The 23100-nt window shown below is 38.7% G+C and overlaps 1 protein-coding gene across 14 annotated transcripts in view; it reads right to left on the reverse strand.

Annotated features, from left to right (window-relative positions):
• Positions 1 to 23100, reverse strand: part of TENM2 (teneurin transmembrane protein 2) — a 1977527-nt gene that overhangs the window by 927549 nt on the left and 1026878 nt on the right. For all 14 annotated transcript variants that reach the window (XM_045502305.1, XM_045502315.1, XM_045502361.1 and 11 more), the window contains one exon: positions 21054 to 21353. In XM_045502305.1, coding sequence (XP_045358261.1) covers positions 21054 to 21279 — 226 coding nt within the window. In that variant the 5' untranslated portion in view covers positions 21280 to 21353. The remainder of the gene's footprint in view (positions 1 to 21053; positions 21354 to 23100) is intronic.

A 23100-nucleotide genomic window follows, 5' to 3' on the forward strand; every position in this document is an offset into this window, starting at 1 on the left:
AGAGGGAAAAAGCATCTCTCACGAGTTTTTTTTTTCCTTTTGTTCAGGTTTATGTAGCAAACATTGTAACACACTGAGATTAATTTTCACATAAGACCTATTTTTCCCATGGGAATCAGACATCATTTCATTTTTTGTTCCTTTCTCATATCATGACACTGCCCTCCCTAGGGATGATTTGTTGTATAGGTGGAAAGCTGCCCACAGACACATTCAAAATGAGACAGAAAAATCGAGCAAGTCTTGCCTTTGTCTCTTGACTCCATCTTTTCTGTTCTGGGCATTTGTGTATTTTGGATCGAAATTCAGGAGCTCCTTTTGAAATAAGTCTAAACAATACCTTACAGTTAAGGTAAATGGAGACTAATAGTACAGCAGATTACTAGATGGCCTACGGTATTTATTGTTCATTGTTCTAATAGTCATTTGATTAAAATACACCACAACCAGTCACAACCAAATCACTTAACTCTATGCACAAACTCTTTAAATAATTTAATGCACATTTAGCATACGTGATTTTTGTATATGTTCATGAACATAAGTATATAAACTTATTTATGTATTTACAAATTTATAAATATATAATTTTTAATATTTTAATATATGCACTTTGTTCTGTGATTTATATAACATACATATTTAATATGTGTATATTTATGCACATATGCATATGTATATAACTATATACATGTGTATGGTCAAGTGAAAAAATTAAGAGTATATTCATGCTACCATTTCAATTATTGTAGGATTTAGTAATTATGATGCCATTGCAAACAACGTGAAGTCTAAGGGGTAGTCATTTGACCTTTTAATCCCCTTTAATTGGACTTTAGAGAAATGAGACATAGGATCCCTACAATCATAACATTTAAAATTGGTTTAACAAAACATCATTGTAACAATATGGTACACTATATAGCATATGATGTTGGGATAAGATTTGTAAGGGGAATTTTATTTTAAGAAGTATTTTTGATTTCTGGTGCATGCCTAAAACATTTAAAATTGTATTAAATTACAGTTTGTTATTTTTTCTCTTGACATTAGCATAATTTACAAGACTCACAAACTTATTCTGGGGAAATTAGTGTCATGCACAAAAATTTATGTAGAATGATGGTTAGTGAAGCACCATAATAACCAAAAATACAGAAAAACTAAAATTCTACTGGAAAAAAAATGATTCAGAGGAAAGGATAGTGTGGATATATCCCCGTGACAATGACATACAGTTAATGAAATCTTATTCCAGAAGAATATTTCAAGAAAAAAAGAAAACATTCGTGATGTGATAAGTAAAAAGAACAGAGTACTAAAAGTACACATAATTCCAATTTTGAAAACACATTACATATATGCACAAGGAGCTGAAAGGCCAGAAAATAAACACACTAAAATGATAATAACAATTGCTGTCAAGACATAAGATGATACGTTGTTATAATTTTCTTCCTTATATATTTGTCATTCTCAAATTCTTTACAATAGAAATGAATTGTTTTTATAATAAAAAAGAATGCAATCCAAGTAATTTAAAAAGGCTCTTAAAGGCTGACTCCCAAATTATCCAAAAGCCCATGTAGCAGCCTGAGCCCTATTCCCCTTCTGAATGAAGCTTGATTATATCACTGAATTCAAAAGTCCAGGATCCCCCAAAGGCTGGGCCAAACCAGGCACTAATGAATTTGCTATTTTCTAAAAATATAGTGAAATGAAGACAGACTCTAGTAGTGAGCATTATATGTTAAATACTCTAATCATTAACAATACAATTAATTCAATTAAAAGGATACTTAATAAAATAAGAATAAATGGGGTTTAAACTAAGTCCCTCTCTGTCTAAGGTTCATTCAGGTCTCAGCGTAACAATTATTTACATTTAGTTTAAACTAATTTACTGTTATTATCATTTTTATTAATGTCATCAATTTCTCTGATTCACTTTCACACATTCAAGGGGAATCAACAACACTAATTTTCCAGCCTATAATTTGTAAGTAACAACCAAGCCTGGTGTACATCTCTCATATGAATTTAATTTTTTTCTCTTTTTAGTTGTTTTGAGTTCAGTCCTGATCAAATGAAATTCAGAATGCTATTTATTTTTTTCCTAAAACACAAAATGTCCTACTCAAGGGTCACTGCAACTGTATCAAAGGAGAAAGTAATTAATGTGTTTATTAAGTTTACTCGGAAATAAACACATATATGCAAGAGTGAAAATGCTTCTTTCTCTTTTTCTTTTTTTCAAATAAGTGCCAGGTGATAGCAACTATATACACAAACACTGCATACTCCAAGGAGGACTTTCTACAAATATTTTTAAAGGCTCCTTTTGGCTCTGAATAAAGTAATATACTGGGACTGCCACAGGAGCATGAGTCGGGCTGTGAGAAGCCATAATCCGAGTATGCTAAGAAAATGTAAGCAAAAAATTGCAAATAAAACTGCTTATATTCATGTAACTTGTTTGGCGACAGCCATATAGCATAAGGAAAGCTGCTATAACTCATAACAGCATCTTGTAATAAAACAGCTCTATGCATCCCTCTCAAACTGTTCAGTGCTCAGAACTCATCAGATGGCTGAGTAAGCATTACACTTTGGGACAGTAAATCTGTTTCCAATATGGTGTACATTCACAGATAGGCGCTTTAGTATTCATCCTAAGACACTTCCAGCTAAGTACTCATAAAGAAAGGGTAATCATATATTTAAATATCGGGATGCTATTTTCTCTGTCTATTTTAGTAATCTAGTTCACACTAGAGCAAACCTAAATGGATCTTAGGAAACCTTTAGCAAACTCAACCCTGACTCACAGCACAGAATCTCTACCTATAATGGTCTCCAGGAAACCTTCCCTTCTGCTCCCATAATATTCTGTGCTTCTGTGTGCCATGGTAGTTTCTGTGTGCTACTAGCATTATATGGCTGTTTTATCTCTGTGGATTTCCTGAGTGCATGAACTGTACCTTTTCCATGTCTGTATTTCTAGCTCCTAAACAAAACCAGAGACAAAGCCAGACATAGGTAAGGGTTTGATGATTGACTCAGTGATTCCCCATGGTTTAAAGTGACTAGTCTGGTTTGAGGTCCTGAATCCTTTCCACCGTCCTAAGGTTTGCACAGGGGTCAGAATAAAGCAAACAGCACACGAGGTTTTCAAGCTGTTCACAGATATTCATTTTTCTGAGGAATACATCCTGGTTTGAGCTTTGGAAGAGACTGCTTCTCTTCTGCTATCAGAGACAGGGAGAGTGGCTGTCTTACGTGCCTCAGGTAAGAGACACAAAATGGGAAACTTATTAGGGGAGACAGGAACATTCGCTCAGAAAACTGGTTTTTTAATTTAAACCTCCTCCCATACAGATAAAGATTTAAGCCCTACACAGTTAGATCCTTTAGAACTCCAGGCAATTCTAAAGGTAAATTTATTGAGTGGTTAGGTCGATGTCAGATGAGCGTGAGCTCTGTTTAAGCAGGAACCTACACACCTCCCTGCCCCCACTCTCACCTCCATGGTGGTTTCCCTTGATTTTACTTTTGCATGTCTGCTCCCAGGTTGGGAACTGAGAACACTGTGATCTCAACGTTAAGTCTACTCCATGGAAGATTTCTGTCTTAGAAAAGGAACACTGCAGGCAGAGCCTGATGGCATATTTACATGCGGGACTCTGGGAGATGTGGGCCACAGAAAATGCTGCTTTACCATCCAGTGGTAACTGGAATTCAAAGGGGAAGGCATTAACCTTGGATGCACAGAGAACGGCTCCGGTGAAGTGTGAGGAGAGAGGATACTGGGTGTGCCCTGGTACCTGGAAGATCTCATGGTTTGGAAACTCCTGGGCTCAGTCTCCTGGGCTGGACCATCCCCCAGGAGCTCCCTGTTAACAAATGAATGTGTTTGAGCACATGGGATTGTGAAAGAGAGTTGTGGAGTTTACAAAGTAATTTGTCATAGGTATTTCAGCCACCATGACAGTTTGGTGATAACAAATACTGCTTACAAAAATTTTCCTCATTAATAAACTTCACCCCACAAATCAAACTTTGGAGTAGGTACTAGAATCCGGACTGTACCCAAGAGTATACTTCACCCCAGGGGGTCTTGTCTAAGACCTGTCCAGAATCACATGGCTCACCAATGTCCAGCAAAGGCTTGAAGCCGTGTCTCCCTGCTTCAAGTTCTGTCCTGAATTGCTGAGCAGTTGGAAAATCTGAGTTGCTGAGAATCTGTGTGAGGGAACAAGGGAAGCAGGAGGCAGGAGGTGAAGAGATGGGTACTTGGCTTTCTCCAGAGGCAGGGAATCTGACTTACTCTGATTCACCCTATCTATTTACACAGGAAACAGCAGGAGAGAAACACAAGGATGAAGAACTTGAGGTAAGGATGGGTGAGGACTTATCAAGGAGGCTGCAGCAGTCAGAGAATGGTCCCGCCCATCACTTAACAGGGGTGAAGAGGTGAGAGCTATCTCCTCTGGGTTCAAAAAAAGGAAAGAAAATAGTAAAAGAGAAAAAAAAAGTGAGGAAGTGAGGAGAGCTAAAACCACGGTTTTGGTGTTTAAATAATACTTGCATGAATACTGCAAAGCAAAGGACAGACTTTCCACCTCATGTCTCCTACTTTACCCTTGGTAAATATAAACAGACGCTTTGCTCAGTGTAAACTCAACTTCGTGACTTTAGGGGAAAGAACAATGAACTTGACCAGCAGCTGATTTAGCTGGATGTATTCTGAACCAGAATCCTAACTCTAAACCTAGAAGCTTATGTGACCTTGGTGACCTCAGAGGCTCTCTAAGCCTGAGTTTCTTTATCTGTTAAATGAGTGGTTTGAAACAGATGGTCCCTACAGGTCTGTCTGGTTCTGATATTCTATGTTCACAGCACTTTTGAGAGAGTTACCATACCCTCATCATCTATGGTTTCCAGAGAAATAGCATCTGTCACATCAATGACACAGCATTTGTATCCCTCCCTTTATTTTTCTTCTGCTAAGGTGTTTTAATCCTGACAGTATAACAGAATAAATCACAGCCATCAGAGATGGGAGTGACACTGGCCACACACATTCGAGATAAACAGTCAAAAATCACTCACCCATGTCTTCCCCTTTGCCCACAGCCTCTGCTGTCTGACAACACTAAGGTTGAACTATGATTTCCATCTGGCTGCTCACATCTGAACACCGAAATAACCCTCTGCATTGTCTTAATAGCTGTAATGATACTTTGCTTTCCAGCAGCCTGTCCAGACCATCTCAATATTTGGATTTGATTTCTTCCCTCCAGCAAGTGTTGAAGGAAGTATGGTTGTTATAGAGTCAATCAACAAACATCACTTAGCACCTACAAATAGCAGCACTAAAGGTAGACTGCTTAGGTTTGATTTTCTTTCCACCACTTATGTACAAGCTGCCTGCCCGTGGGAAGGGTAACTAACCCTTCAAAACCTTGACTGTCCTTAAGCATAGTGATGACTTTTATTTATGAACCTCATAGGTATGAGGCACATAGTAATCGTTCAGTAACTTTAGCGATTAACATTACTGTTACAAGTCCTTTGTCTCTATCTTAGACAAGACAAGGACATTATTACAGTGGTACAGAACTGCAGAAACAGATGAAGGTGATAAAGAGCTTCAAAAGACAGAGTTCTCAGAATAATTGGCCTGGGGCTAATAAGTCACATCAATGGATGATTTTCAAAATGAACTCTTACCCCTTCTTTGCTTTGTTTTCACAATACTTAACTTTGGCTGGCATTCCTGCTTCTATCTGGGAAAGCTATCTGTGAATGAGAAGCTATGATATTCCATACAACCAGCGATAGGTATGTTTGTGTAAGACAGAGGGTATCTTGGTCTTGAAAAAAATATATTTTTCCCTCTTAAGAAAAAAGGACTGTGACACACCTGAATTAAACCACCTTTAAAAAGCCAAGGAATCACTGTCCATTAAGGATGACTGAAGAGCAAGAAGTCAATAATACTCACTGTGCCTTCCAAGGGAAGTGGCATGGGGTAGGAAGCTAGTGGAGGGTACATGGTCTAAGATAATGCAGAAAAGGATTGGACCCACTGTTCTGATTGGAAAAGCAAGACTTACGGATAAGGGCCATGATCTGACAGAAATGTGCTTTCTTTGTGCTCCGCAAGACATCCATTGCTCATATCTGTAACTCTCAGCAAATTCAGTTCAAGGAGTGAGCTTATTGCCTTCAGTGTATAAATGAACTCAGAGACTCCAAGTTTCTGTCAGACACACTTGAACCACCTCTAGGAAGTGGAAGGCTGTTTCCCCTTAAAGTATTCCTGGAGGGCTTTTACCTGTTCTTCCGGCTTACACTCTTCCTTAGGATTTGTTTCTGAGAAGTCAGGGACTTCTTTGTACCTTAATAACATTCTATTGCTCTCCAGCTGAAAAATCCTCAAATGAATTCCCACTGTCCCCTTAGCTCTGATTATCATGATCTCTGTATTTCAGTCTTTCCATTTTTAAAATGGGGTGATAGTGAATTGATACATTTAAGGTCACTGAAGAATACCCAGTGTTTCAAAAGTATGCAATGAGGGGTGCCTGGGTGGCTCAGTTGGTTAAGTGTCTACTTTTGGCTCAGGTCATGATCTCACAGTTTGTGGGTTCACACCCCACATCGGGTTCTGTGCTGATGGTTTGGAGCCTGGAGCCTGCTTCAGATTTTGTATCTTCCACTCTCTCTCCCTCTGCCCCTCCCCTACTCATGCTCGCTCAGTCTCTCTCTCTCTCAAAAATAAACATTAAAAAAGTATGCAATGAGAAGTACTATCATTTAAAAAAAAACAACAAAACTCTATGAAAGAAGATTCCTTCTGTTCATCTCTGACCCAGCCCTTTATAAAATGTGCTGAATCCCTGCCTTAGCATGCTGAATCCTTCTAATTCTGTTAAAGACTGAAAGCAAGTAGCTTACAGTATTAAGCTACTACATAATTAAACATTCTATGACAAATCATTTTCTTAAGATATAAACTGAGGTTGAACAAAAGCAAGTTGTTCACACAGATATTAATTCTAGTTCTTACAGCTTTGAGATCAAGCCATTTGAGTTTCCTAGAAAGGGTTAATAAAAGACTTTATAAAGGTCTCTGAAATCTGAAGCTGAAATTACAGCATGTGCTATTATTACTGTTTTTGTTAGTCACCCAGAAAACAAGTAAGATGTGTGCTTAGAGGATATAAAAAAGAAACAAAATGCATGTTGGCTTTCACTCAGAGTTTGGCTAAAAATACATTCTGACATGCAGTGCACAGGCATGTCCTAGAAAGCTCTCATGGTACCGGGGGCGGCCAAGAGGCAGCTCTGGCTTTGTTTGGCAACAAAGATCACTTGATCATGCAGAGAGAGTAGGGGGTCTGGCAAAGTCAGCTTTGAGTATAAAAACTTGCCTTCCAGCGCTCCTTCCCAAACTACTGTGGCCAAACTGAAATAACACAGATGCCCTATGAGGAGGTGGAAAGGGGGTAGGAAAGGGTGTGGGAGAAATTTTGGACCAGATATGATCCCTCCAGATTCTAGTGTATGATGGGAACCTCTGATCAACAAACATTTATTAAATGTCTCTGTGAATGGCACTGTAGCTAGTACAAAAGGGGAAGGAAAGATGAATGAGGCACTGTGTTCATCCTCGAGGAACTTAAAGGGCATATTTACAGCTTGCTATTCTGCACAGAGATCTAATGTGATGGCTTCCAAGGGGGAGAAACCAATATCATGTTTCCTAGGCATGTAGTGAGAAATTGCACATGAACTAAAAGCAACAACAACAAAAACAACCAACCATGGAACTCTATATTTTTGCAACTTTCATAGAAATCTAAAAGTATTCTAAAATTAAAAGTTTGTTAATTAAAAAAAAAAAAAAACTAACCAAACAGAAATCATAATGTTTCTTATGTAAAACAAAATAAAAAGCAAATCACAAACATTCTAAAATTTAGTAAATTTAGTAAATCTGTAATGTAAGCTCAGCAACTTCTTGTTAAATCAACCATTTCCCAGTGAAGATGTCCTATGCTGGCAGTTTTGGGAGCTACATCTCCCAGATAGACAGTCTTGATTTGGCCTACATAGTGTATCTCAAAATGATTTAGCTGCCAAAGGTCTTAACACACTTTGCCCTGAGAGCAAAGGCTGAGAAGAATTCTTGTGAATATGTACTGTATTTGGGAAGTGATTCAAAGGAGAAGTAAGGGACGGGGTGAAAACAGGACAGGAGGGGGAGCCAATATAAGGAAGAGTGATAGACTTGTCCACTGCTGTGGGTACCTGGTATTGGTGGTGCTGGAACCTTCCAAGGAGCCTTCGGCTGTGTTTCTCAGGATGAAGGAGAGAAGCATATATCATCAGCTTCCTATCCACTGACTTCTGAACCCTCTGATCAAGGTGGCTCCATGGGTGCTAATTCTGGGATTGCTTATGCTTGACTGTCTACATCCTCAAGGGCATTCAGCAACTTATTGTCAGAAAATTCCAGGGTGGGGAAAAAAGCCAGCATGCTGTGTAGAGCTTACTTAATGTGCTCCAAGAGTACATTACAACAACATTTAAAACCTGAGGATTTTATGGAGAAAAAGATCCAGATTTCTCATTTTCTTGAAAAGTTGTGGCATCTAGACTTGAATTCTCCAAAGGCACCAAACTTCCAGAGCTGAAAGGCACTGCCTGAACACACACAATCCAAATTGGGACAGTATCCCCCATGATACACAGTTGAAAACACAGCTTGCTTCATTCCTTAATCTTCTTACTGGTGTTCTCTTATGAATGTTGGACTTTTCACACTTACTTGAACTATTCCTAGACTTAACAAATATTCACAGTGAAAAGCAAGTAGGGACCCACCATTAACATGATCTTTCCTCACTGGCTTCATCTTTCAAAATAAACATACTTTGATGGTGTTTCTTCCAATAGTAGGCTTCAAATCACCATTACTGCTTTGATGGTGAAGATGTTAGATCCATTGATACAATTAATTGATTACGTGCTACATGCCAAGCCAGATGCTCAAATTAAATCCTCACTTTTAATGTTTAACCAAATGTCAGATAAGAAGTAGGAAGGCTAGAAGGCTAGGGGCACCTGGGTGGCTCAGCTGGTTAAGTGTCCGACTTCGGCTCATGTCATGATCTCAATGTTTGTGAGTTCGAGCCCCACATCAGGCTCTGTGCTGACAGCTCAGAACCTGGAGCCTGCTTTGGATTCTGTGTCTCCCTCTCTCTCTGCCTCTTCCCCACTCATGTTCTCTCTCTGTCTCTCAAAAATAAATAAATGTTAAAAAAATTAAAAAAAAAAAAAGAAGTAGGAAGGCTAAAAGAATTGGTTCACTTGCTTCTTCTGACTCAGAACAAAGAGGTGGATGCTGGCAACCGAGGATATGCAATACTTGGGACACAGTGAGCAGATGCCTGCTCATTCCTGGTTTGGAAATCCTGTGTAATGAGCTCCTCATTACATGGCATTTACTAAGCAAAACCCTCTAAGAATTAGAAAGCTTGACTAAAACTAGAATTATGGGCTTTTGAGTAAAAAGTGAGATTCCAAGTCACTATGCTAAGCATGAGTCCCTGTATGTTTGAAATGCTATCAATTACCAAGGAAATGGTTATACTCTATATAGAGTTTGTCCAGTTACACTCAACCCCTTGAGATGTTTATATAAAAATATTGATACCCGAGTACAACCCCCCAGTGATTCATATTTAATTAGTCCTGGGAAGGGCTTGAGCATGGGAACTTTTCAGAACTCCCCAGAAGCATCTAATGAGGTTCCCCTGATTCAGAGACAGAAATGGCAGGGTGCTGTGGCCACATTCACTGTCCCCTCACTGCTCAGCTAAGACAACTCAGCACTTTGCTGTAGGCTCCCTGCTGTTCAGTCTCTGGGTTTGTGAAGCAGAAAGTGTTAAGTGGGTCATCTCCAGGCAGGGCTTTTGCATCACATACAAATGGGGGTCAGAGTATAAGCATTCACCTAATTGTCACTGTAAACTAAGAAGAACTTGAACCCAAGGCTGTCAGGTGAACAGAGGTATTTTTAAAGTTGGTAGTGTCATCTGAATTTGCAGTCATTTTGAGAAGACTTTGTTTTGGCTATGGATATTCATCCTGAAGTTGACTGGATTTTTTTTTCTTTGAGGACATTAGAAGTAGTATTTCTCCTTTCTATCAATGTTCCAGCAAACAGATCCAAAGAAATATATTTAATCCACTGGAATTACTCTCTAAATAAATTCAACATTTTAGTTCAAAGTGCTACAAATAAATTCTGTGCTTTAATTCCCATACGTGAAATGGACTTTAACTGTACAAGGACGAACTGAGAAACATGTATTATACAGTCAAGGTGGCTGTAGACGTGGAGGGATTTAAAAGGAAGTGTTTCAAACTATTTTTAAAATAAAATGCATCCCACTGGGATAGCAACTGCCCAATGCCTACTATTCATAAATCAGGGTGAACAAAGAGAAGCTTCACATTTTGTGGCTCTGGCCAAAGAAAAAGACCTAAAAAGGAAGGAGGATAACAGGTTCAGCTGGGAATACAACAGAGCCCATCTGATTTGTTCTCTTTTTTTTTTTTTTTTTTTTTTCTTATTCCCAAAAAGATCATTCTATCTTGGAAAAAAATGCATTAAAGATAATGCTCATTGTAACTTTGGGAAAATACTCCAAATATTATAAAAGACTGTTGGACATTATTAAATAAGTCTGTGTTGCACTTATTTTTAATATCTATGTGCACACTCAGTATTTGTTCTGATGGCTCCCAGCAGAGATTTATTACTAAAGTAGATCTGACTTGAGGTTGAGTGGAAAGGAAAGCAGTCAGTGCAGGAGGAATATTGAGTATCTTGGTACAAGGGAGTTTGGCTGCAGCAGAGAGAGAGAAAGAGGGCTTGTGAGATATGCATGCCAATTAAGGTGCTCAAGAAATGAACATGAATTCATTTTGGGTACACACCAGCCTCCTCCTCTTCATACGTCCCTGGGGATGCTTCTAGAATTGCCAGAGCTGAAAATTAAATTATAAACCTAAAACATGACACTGAAAATGTAATGTCTCCTTTGATAATATCAGTGGGATGATTCATCAGTGGGTGGGGCAGCACCACTCCCAGACCCAGACTGTAAGGCATGGTGAGTCTGACTTTGGCAATTACTCCATTTCTCCCAGCAGTTTCTCTAAAGCTTCCAGTTGGAATTACATCCTGTCACAGATTACACTGCACCAAAGGCCTCCTACACATATGACACAGTAGGTCTCCACAGAGGCATAAACGCAGTATGTGGCACCAGCGTGGAAAAGCTGATAGTATTACCGTGATACTCACAAAAAGCAAATGTTCATGCAATTCAATATGTGAGCGTCAGAGTGCATTGCAGAAAACTCTTGCAAGCTGGCATTTCACAATGTGGGATTGGATACTGTCATGATGGACAGACACACAACCCACATGTTTAAGTTCCTTTTCTGAACTGTGCTTAAAATTCTTTTTCTTGGAACAAGAAACAAGCCACTAATAAGAATAAATTCTCTTGTAGTTTCATCCATGAGTCACTGCACAAAACTGCAGAGCACTTTGTTTATCTCTCTATTCACAGGAGTCAGAAATCCATGGGCTGGGTATGCTGAGTCACCCATACAGAGGATAGTAGTAATAATAACAGCTTGTGAAGGGCCACCAGAGATCAGATGGCAGAGGTTTCACCAAAGAGGTCTATACATTAAGCCTTGTGTGAAGAAAATATTTGGAATGGGCAGATATGTATTCTACAAAGAAGAAATGGACATAGGAAGTACACACTATATTTGCTACCATTAGAGCCTTTGGGGGTCGGGTATGTAAAGTCAATGACTAAAGGGGAGAATTGGTATAAAACAAAAGGCAAGAGATGTGGCCTGTGGCAAAGAGGAATGTGAATAGACTGGCTACAGGCACTGGATTCAAAATTTTTAAGGCAATCTATAAGCCCAGCTAAATATATCTAGGGGCTAAGTATGCCTGTGTGCATTAACTTTGTGATCTCTGATTTAGGGGTTCAAAAGGAGGCCAACTCTGAGTAGGGGAGTGGGAAATAAAACTAGTACTGTTTTATTTATTTATGCCTGGAAGAGTCGGTCAAGTTCAGACTGAGTAGAGGATGCAAAGTAAGTTCCTCCCTCCCCACTCTGTTTGGATGATCTTCTTCTTTTTCCTGTCCTTGATCAGCTGTGCTCCTATGTGAGCTTCTTATTTCTTTGCTTGCACATTTTTCCAGGATGATCACACTGAGTCCCATGAACATTATTAGCTGTCAACTCCTGAATCTCTATCCAGCACAAATCTCTCAGCAGAATTTAGAGCTGTACATTCAACTGCCTATTAAGCATCTACATGTGCATGGCCTAAGGGCACCTCCAACTCAAAAGGTCCACAGTTGCACATACTAACTTTACCCACACACCAGCTCATCCCCTGTTTCAAAACCCCAGTGATTAGTACTAACATTTGGACAGTTGCCATAACCAGAAACTTCAGTCCTTGAATCTTCTTCTCTCCCTCACCTTGCTTGTCCCATCAGTTGCCAGAAAGTTTTGATCCCACATTCTAAACATCCTCAGCTTGGCTAGTCAAGTTATCAATTGGCAGAAATAAAATACACACTCGCTTGTACACACACACACATGCCCCCACACACATGCTATGAGCTTTTTTAAATTTATTTAGCCAAAGATAGAGAACAAACAAGGTATTGTGATCATGTGGAAAAGAGGAAGGTAGAGCATGATGCTTTTTTTTTCTGTATTTTACTTGCCCTGTATCCATAGAAGGTGGTCTGCTGCTGATGCTACTCTTTGCATAAGCAGGCACCTAAAAATGTTGAGGGGGAAAAAAATCCAAATTCTTGTAACAATGTTACATTTTTATGCTTAGGCTTATGTAACCATTCCAGGAGAATTTGAACTAACAATCTATGCACTTACATCTAAGGGCTTATTTACAGGCTTATGTAACCATTCCAGGAGAATTTGAACTAACAATCTATGCACTCACATCTAAGGGCTTATTTACAAACATTGACCTTTCCTGTATCTTTAAGTAAACTCAACATCAAAAAGGTAATATTCTCTTTGCAGGAGAAGAAAGCAGTCAATGCCCAAGAGTCCCAAAACAATATAGCTGCCTCTAATTTTACAATGCCCTAAAAAGTCAACAATCTTTGTAGCACAACATTTTTCAAACCATCTCCATTATTCCGGTTCAGACTATTAAACTCTCTTGCCTCAATGAAACACACTCTCCTAATCTACCTCACTGAGCATCTTGTCTCTCTGTAATATATTCTGGAAACAGAAGCCAGAATTATCTCCTCAAAAAGCCTTCATGACCTGGTTTTATGCTACCACTCTAGCTCATTTGTCCCCACTCCACATTCAGCTAACCTGAACTTTTAGATTCTTGGAATGACCAAGTTCTGCCATCTTTGGACCTTTGCATATGCCTTATCTTTTGCCTGAAAACTCCTTCTTGCCACTCTGAGCATCCAACTCCTTATCCTTCAAGTGTATGAAAGGATGTCACAATTTCTGACATTCCTGATGCACAATTCTGAGTTAGATGCCACTTCAGAACCAGATGCTATTTTCTTTTGTGGTGTTTATCAGAAGTACCTAGGTACATGTCTATTATATCTTTCTTCTCCAAGATTGCCAAGCTTTGTGTGCTTACAGACCATGTTTGCATTATTCATTACTATACTCTATAACCTAACACAGTTGCCTCATGGGTACCACAAAATATATTTAATTAGGGTAAAGGGGCAAAACAGGGTGATGTTTTAGAAATGCAATACTATCTATGATACAAAAAAAAAGTATCAGGGAAAGGACTAAGGTAAGGAGGCAATTTAAATGTTGAAGTAGTTTTCCAGTCTTGAAATGCTGGACACTTAACATGGAATGAGGAAGTTAGACAAAAAGATAAGAAAGAATAACCATCATAATCTGGTGAATATCAATATAAAGAAAAAAAAAAAAAGATAGAGTCTTCTTGGAAGACCAAAATGTAAGAGTTGTGAAACTAGTTACCAAAAGCTAGGATATAAAAATGGAAACAGATTTTGAGGAAAAGACAATTAAGTTTCTTACTGGACTATTTCAAAAGACATATTCCAGGAGCAGTTAGAAAAGTCGAAATGGACCTTGGAAAGACCATTTATCTTAGACTTGAGCATTAGCAGGGTAGGGAGCATTTGTTATGAGGCCAGTTAGTATTCCTTACCCACTCCTGATATCAGAACCAGACTTTCCTATTTGGAATTCATTCCACCAGCTTTAGGAGGCACTTACCACAGCTATCTCCAAGCACAAAGTAGGCTTAAGTCTAAAACATGGCCAGGTAAAATCCGAGTGACACATGCCCCATTTCTCTGAATCTGACTCTTTCCAGTGACGTTACAGAGGGCAGAGAATATGGGAGTGGGGTTATCATCAGACATCTTCAAATACATATCTCCAAGGAATAAAGACAATTATAGAGAATGAGAAATAAGAGATGGTATGTGTAAGCATTGTCAGATTCTCCAGTGATATAAGACAAAGCATCATATTTTTTGCATAAGCTCGTTTCAGCAGGAATATTGTCTTACATTCACTTGTAACTGAAAAAGCCTTGCAGAGTGGAAACAGTGAATGTTGAAGTTATATGAACTAGAGTGTTATAGAGAAAGTGCCATGGAAAAGAAAAAGCGGAGGGATAAGGGTGAAAGTGGAGAATTACCACAGAAAAAGAGCAAAAAAAGAAATACAATTCAAAAAAAAGTTAGATCTAAAGTTGAACACAGAGTTGACACTAGAGAACTGTTTAAAGGACAATAATTGGGCAAACATAAAGAGTATATTTTGAAAAATATATATTTAATCCTAGAAGAGCAATAACTACAATAAAGAAAATCCAGAGGAGACGGAATCACTAGGTGACAAGGACATAGAGTGATGACAATGGATTACTTTTCTCTAGAGTTTATATGGATAAAGTCTTCTCTTAATTAAACCCAGCCCTAAAATTCACGTTTATATGCCATAAAATGAACATCATTAAAAAAAAGCTTGTATCCAATGACACTGCCTTAGAGCATCTTTCTTTCTTTCTTTCACTTGTAAAATTGTCTGACTAGCAACTCTCTTACAGTGTGTTGGCATCAGCTGACAGTTGTTAGATGGTATCTTTCCTTCCTTTCTAAAAATAAGAAAATAGTGTATGAGTTATGTTCATCTTTGGTAGCAAAAGTTATGGCACATAGGGAGTCAAACACGCTCTATCAATGACGAAGAAAACTTCTGGATTTGAAGATGTCAGAGTTTTTACAAGTCATAAGAAACAAATCTGAGGCAAAAAATATTTCTCTTGCATGAAATATTATGAGAGGCAGAGACCAGATGATGACCACTTTTGTTGGCAACAGGCTTAAAATGACAATCATGATAACCACCAGCATTTATTCAGTGCCTATTAAAATACTGGCAGCATCCATAGAATGATGAATGCATAATCATAATGATCCCAATAACTATAATGGTGGGAACTTTCAAGAAGGGGGAAAATAGGATTTAGAGAGTCCATGTTCTAGAATTGGATCAAGCTCACACTAATGGAACCCATCAGTACTGGAATACAGTTTAGCTGTGGGTCTGCATTCTTAACTGCTCTCCCCTATGCCTCTCAAAGGAAGCTAAAAGGATTCAAGTTAGTCAGCAAGGAGACAATGGATCATATTACACTGAACGGTTATAGATTCTCTTTTCCTAAAAAGAAAAAAAAAAAACAAAAAACAAAAAACAAAAAACTCAACAACACAGCCAAAAAATAAGAAGCAGCATTTTATTCTCAGGTGAGTTTATGAAAAGAAGTTCTGCCTAGAGGTGGGAGAATAAATGAATAAATTAAAAGCAATCTTTTCAAGGTACTTTTTAGCCTTCCAAATACTCACCTGACAAACTTTTGAACTTCACTAAAACTTAAAACATGTTCTTTGTAGGTAAAGGTCTAGGGTTTTCAAAACAGAATCTTTCTAACTGTTGCTTTGGGTGCAGTGGAAAAATAACTACTTTAAGACAATGATACAGGCAGAAATGCTCACAGGTTTCCCGAGTATTTCAACAAGTCTTCTATACACTGATTGAATGAATTCAGGTAACACTTTAGCTTACTAGTGAGTTTTTAACTCATTAACACAGGTTAAATTTATGCTATGCCAAATTACACAGAGTAAAACATATTGCCTGAATTATTTTAAAGACAACAAGAAAGAAAATTGGCTTATAAACTACCAAAATCAAACTTAGCCTAAAATGTATGTGTTTATGTCTTTATGGATTTTTTCAGTGCATCAAAGGGTAGGTGAAAGTGATTTCTGTGCTAGAACCGATTGAGAGAACTGATGGAAGCATATTTTCAAAAATCCAATCTTCCCCCAATTCTTTCTTCGACCTTGACCCAAAGAGACAGCCCGAGATGCAGAGAAAGAATTCAATCTTGGCCCCCTCTCAAGAGACTTGAGAGCTACTAACTGGAAAGAAAGGCTTTTTGAGCCATGAGAAGCCTGGCTGAACTCTCTGGCCCACTGGGCCTTGCCTAGCATAGAAACCAGTCAGTTCTGCTTACCTGAGCAATATCATTTAGATAGCAACACCTTTCTTGGTTAGTGTTCCAGGTTGAGAGGTTGTGCAAAGAGGTGATGACTATAGGGGAGGGCCAAGAATCGGTGCAGACAGCCTAGCACACATTCTGACAGCAGGAACTTTTTCCTACAGCTGTGGTGGAGAGCTAGTATAAGTGGGCACATTTGCAGGGAGTCTGGGACAGCCATGGAAATGGAGGCAAATGGGTGAGAATAGGAATATACATCATCAGAGCTGGTGGTCTTGTTCATTGTACATTCAATCAACGTTAGCAGCTGTAGTTCCTATAGTCAGAATTGTTTAAAGGTGTCGATATTTAAAAGTTTTATAAACTGAACACCATAGCTTTTGACTAAGGCTTTAATGTCTTATTTTTATTTATTTACTTATTTGGGAGGTGATCAAACACAGTGGCTCAAGTTCCAAACATAGCTCTTGAATCCAACTTCCTGGATTTAAACGCTGTCTTCATCAATTCCTACATTTATGACCTCGGGATGATTTATTTAACCTCTCCATGCCTCAGCTTCCTTATCCATGAAAAAGGGGATACTAATAGAATCCACTTCACAATATTGTTTTGAACATTATCTGAATCAATATAAGCAAAATTCTCAGACTGACATCTAACATATAAAAAGTGCTCAGTGAACATCAGCCATTATTCTTTTGTTGTTCTTGTTAATCATGTTTAATACACCTGAAAATGGTGAGACATAGAGTGTGGACCAGAGTCACAGGCACATAAATATGCAAAGCAGAGCTCAGGTCTAACTTTAGGCTCCCAAGCCACGGGGAGATGTCTTGTGTGTCGTGCTGCTCTACACCCTAACGTCAGGGTCCCAAAGAACAAGCTCAGACAATCTGCCTGGGCACTTGGCTGACCTTCATTATTTAAAGTGGCATCTATTTCACAGGTTATCCTGGGGCTAGGTCTAACCAGAGATCAGACCACTGGTCAGTTTTGTCAGGTGCATTAACTCTCAGACTACTAGGGTGCTATTCAGTGCAGAATTAGTCATTTACTAATTACTAATTACTCCAATGGCCATAGACCTAAGGTCAGCATTTTTCACCCTTCACACCAGGAGGATCCAGAATAATAGAGGCCAGACAGGTAATTTGCATTGTCTCTCCTTAGCAGCAGAGGCTGATTCTGTGCTGAAAGCAAGCAAAGAAGATATAATTTGATGAGAGCTTCCATAAGCTTCTCATGGGAACATCTAGCCTATCTCTCCTGCTGGGATCTGGCAGCTTCTTGCCTTTGATACTTGCAGATACTTGCAAGGGAACTGGACAGGGTCTGACCCTGGCCCCACATCACTTTTACTAGCTGGCAATTCTTTTCCACTCTGAGCAACGGAAGAGTCATCCAACTGTGTTTGCCAAACTTGCTTGAATGTGAGAAGCATGTTTGTTTTATGATCAGTGTCTTGGGTTTTAAATAAGAATACCACAGGAGATGATCCCGCCATGATCCTTGCTAATGTATCTCTAGGCTAATAAGTTCTGAAATGATCCTGCTCTTTGATTTCATGAATAAGAAAATAAAATGAGAAATGCATGACATTTAAAAATTATTGTTATTGCTGAGAGTAAAATTTATTTTAACCCTCTCTGTAGTAGCTAAGTTTCACGTTGAATGTGATGCTCACCAGATTGTATCTCCTGTTCTTCCTCTCTTTAAATATGTGCTTATTTACTTCCTGAGTTCAATTTTAGAACCCATCAAAGTAGATCCACTCAGACTCTGACTACACTTTCATGCATAAATTCATAGATGTCTTCAGAAGGAATTGCACTTGCATATGCAAATACTTTCCAATGCCTTTTCATTTCTACTTTTGGCCTGCACAGTTTTTAATTCATGCAAACACATTACACAAACAAATATGGGCTCAATAACAACACACGGCATGTGTGAATTGTTAATTGCAAAGCTATGAGTTTGATATGGCCAAGCAACTTCCATTATTATCAATAGAGAGGAACAAGATTAAACAGGAATAAAGGTATATTTGAACATAAAATCCCAAGCATTTGATTTCATTTTATGTAAATATTAATAAGGGAAAAGGTGACAGGACAATCCACAATTCAACAATAATCTAGGATCTACAGCTCACTGCACAATGATCCAGAAACCGGGATGCACCTTTAATGAGACTAAGGAAAAAGGGTCTACATTTCAGCACAGAATCATAAGAAACAAGAGTGTATGCAGTAACACTATAAATAAAACCAAAAATACAGCAGAAAATGAAAGGCTTTCAACCATGCTGAATGTGCATCACCTTTCAGAATATTTGTGTTTTGTATTAGAGATACTCTTGGAAATAACAAATAAGGGTCCTATTATTCTATACTGGAAATTTGAACACTTCCTTAATTAATTAAGCTGTGATTTTTCATATTTTCCCCCAATTCCCACTCATGCACTTTGGGGTCAAGAGACAACTCAGTGAAATAAAACATTTGTTGAAGTTACTCACAGATCAAAGACATGTGATACAGAGCAATTTTCAAGTAACCCACCCCTTGTTTGAAGTGTGCTTTATTTACATGAAGATAACTCAGAAAATGAGAGTGTAGATTAAATAAAAATTGTATCCTGCAAAGTCTACAATTGCAGTGAAAATACAATTTTAACTGTTTCTATGCTGAATTTTTAAATATTCTGTTAAATATAAAAACTGGAGGTAGGCTATGGGAGCATAGGAGAACATGTGTTTTAGAATAACCACTGGGTTACGTGTGTGTGCGCACGCACGCATGTGTGTATGTATGTGTATTTGTGTGATGGTATGTGTGTAACAGAGAGAAAATACACATGCATGGTGTTTTCTACCAGGAATAGAATTTCAAAGCTGCTATGACTGAATGTTTGTGACACACACCCCTTCCAAATTCTTATATTGAAACCTAATCCCCCGTGGTATTTGGAGGTGGGGTTTTGGGGAGGTGATTGAGTCATGAAGATAGAACCTTTATGAATGGGTTTAGTGCCCTTATAAAAGATGACCCAGAAAACTCCCCCTGTCCTCTTCAGCTATGTGAAGACACAGGAAAAGACAGCTGTCAATGAACCAGGAAGCTAGCTCTCACCAGACAATTAAATATGCTAGCACATTGGACTTCCTATCCTCCATATACAAAATAAATTTCTATTGTTTACAATCTACCAGTTTATGATCTTTTGTTACAGCAGTCCTAAAGAACTAAGACACAAGTTGAAGTATCTCATGAGGAGTTAAATTAGCTGTAACAGTCACTAACAGAACATGAAACAAGAAATAAAGAATCAATGTGATAAACAATGATGCTATAATCTAGCAGGCAGGGCCTCCACCCTTGGTACTGGTCAAGTGAACCTTCCCAGCTCATTCACTGTATTTTTGTGTATTCACTTGTGATTTTGCTAAGCTGTTAATGTAAATCACACACGACAAGGCTGGTACACAAAGCAGAAGACATGGAGCTAGTGAGTCAACGTAGCCATACTGCCTCTCAGCACTGTTTATGCTTTAGTCTATATATCCATACATTTACAGCAACCCCTGACAAGTGATGACAAACTTCCTCATGGATATTGGATATGAAGAGAATGCCAACTGTTAGCACTTGAGAAAAATATTCTCCTCCCTTGAGAAATCAAAATACTGTAAGACAAATAAGATTTGGTGTAAGTAGCAGGGAGAATTATATATGTGGAATTGGTTAAATAACATACATCAGTTCACCTATGCTCTGAAACACCGAAAGACAAATGCATAACTCAAGATTAACACCACATATGAGGTGGAAGGAAATTATATATTACACAGGATAGGGGAGGTTCGAATATGTTATAATCAATTTACCATTTGTTCAAACAGAATCTGAGAAGCTCAACGTGTAAAACAGTAGAAATTTGAACTCTTGGAAGTTTGTATGGGGGCGGGTTCAAGGGAAAGGAACAAAAAACAGTTTAAAAACCACAGATAATTTTCTGTTCCTGAGGACAGGGATTCAGAATAGACTAAGGGACTACTCCTTATGGAGCCCAGACTTTGCTGTACCTTATTTCATCTATCAAAACCTGCTACTGTGGGGCTCCAAAGTAACCACCAAATTGTCAAGGGATACAGTGTCCAGGACAAAAAAGGCACTTCTATAATTCCCACAGGATTCTGATACAGGTCGATGTAAGAATTGTTCTCTTACACTAAACTCTAATGGGGAGATGATGCCAGCAGGCTGTGCTTCGGTTTTTACCAACCTCAGTGATCGACGCACAACTGTACAAGTCAAAAATGTAAGGCAGCTCAGAGCAACTCAGTGAGGTCAGCTCTACATACCTTGTCTTGGAAACTCATCTGACTCCCGGTGAACGAGGTCTGTGACTCGGTTTCCATAGTGCATCCTGCTGTCGTGGTCATAGGCCTTCAGAGTCTCACTGGAGCTATAGGACTTTTGCGTGGGCACACGGCAGTCTTCGCTGTCCAGGGAGGAACTTGTGTAGCGGCACTCTTTGCCACACCGTCCCCTGGTCAGAGAGCGATGTCGCCTGTCCTTTACGTCCATTATCCCGGATCTGACAGAGAGCCGATGCTTTCAGAAAAGGGAGGCCAAAGTTTTGGTACTTTTCACTTGGCCACCTAAAAACATCAAAGGAAAACAACAAGACTGTGATTATAAGAAATGCTGCCTTCAGTTTTGACTCATGCTCTGACTCAGATAAAAACATAAAAAGGAAATGTGGTCAGACCACACAATCTCTTTTTGCAAATGCTTAATATATATTGAAATAATCAGCCTAAATAGAATGACTTGATACAGTAAGTTAATTATTTTGCTGTTTAATACATTTTGAGAAAAAAGAGTAGTGAAATAATTCATGTTTTGATTTCCCTATGTGAATACAGATGACATGATAAGTCTGTCACTACTGCAAGATTTTACTATGAAGCAGCTCAAAGCAAAACTGATTTTACCCATCTTTAATTACATTCTCTTTTTGCTAGAGAGGGTTTGGGGTAAAGCAAATATCAACATTAAATAAATAAAAGTGAAAGAAAGGTGTATAAGGCATAAATACATGCTACTGAAGCTTTGTGATGGTACCAAGTCATATTTGACTAATATGAAATTACCTAGTTGGGTCTGAAAAAAAGTAACATAAGCCATTCTTCACAGGCAAATAATACTCTTCTGATTTCTTTAATGAACCTTCAGCAAATTCTAATCAGTTTTTTTTCTTTGCAGAACTGTGGCTTAAACACACCCGGTCCCTCCCTTCCTTAGTCACCTACCAACAGAGATCATGCTCACAAAAAGTCTAACTGGTACCACCACCTGATCATCAACCTATGCCTGCACATGCTGTTCTCTTCATTGCTGGGATATCTGCTGCTAAGAAGAAAAATGGGGAAGAGCACTGAATGCAATAGATAAGCTGATGAGAAGGAACCCCTTTAACATATGAACTGGCAACCAGAGAGCCCTTCAGTCTATCACTTGACACCCTTAGCCTGAAAGTGTATGCCAAACATCCTCAGAAAACACTAGCCTTCTGCCTAGCAAATATGACAAAATAGCTTAGATGCCTCCAAGTTTCAAATGATAGGCTCTTACTGATTTCATTGGCCATGCAAAAGAGCATGGACCATAGGGCGAGGGCCTGGACAGAATGGACATACACAAAATTTAATTAAAATGGGAAGTACAACCCAGACCCAGCATAATGATTTTTCTCCAGGCTACTGTTGCTCACTGCCTCTTCAATACATTAGAAAATATTAGGTGAACAGATCTGTAGCTTAGAACCCTCTGCTCTTCTTTGGCTAGTCACCACATTGTAATGGGATGCCTATTTATACCAAAGAAATAGCCTGTATGCATAGTAATGTGCATGGAATCTGTCCCAGGACAGCAGAAGCCAAGTTATCCTTCTCTTGTCTTTATACAGTAAGAGTCTCTTCTGGATCTCATAAACGCTCCTACTTTATATTATTTATATACTTTTGCAAATACTGCCTGTTACCATGGACAATTTTGTTTGAAAATCGGCAATTAAAAAGAGAGTACACCTGCTCTGAACACCAAGCACAGTGGTGTTGCTGCCACAATCACTCATAGGAGAGCGAATCCTTAGTTTCCTGGAGCCTATAGTTCCTGACCCAGGAAGCTGAGAAGCATCTTTGAGAGTTACCTATCAAGACCCCAGGACCTGCTTGAAGGACACAAATACTCAATGTTGGCATGGAAGTTTTTGCTGCTATGTAGCCAATCCAAGTACCTTAACATTAATGCAATTTCTAGATGCCAAAAATCACCTTCCCTAGTTTAAAACATGTGATCTCAACACCTTGGAATTCATATTACAGACTGGTTACGAGCATGAAC

Source organism: Leopardus geoffroyi, chromosome A1, assembly GCF_018350155.1.
Source record: "Leopardus geoffroyi isolate Oge1 chromosome A1, O.geoffroyi_Oge1_pat1.0, whole genome shotgun sequence".
Lineage (NCBI taxonomy): Eukaryota > Metazoa > Chordata > Mammalia > Carnivora > Felidae > Leopardus > Leopardus geoffroyi.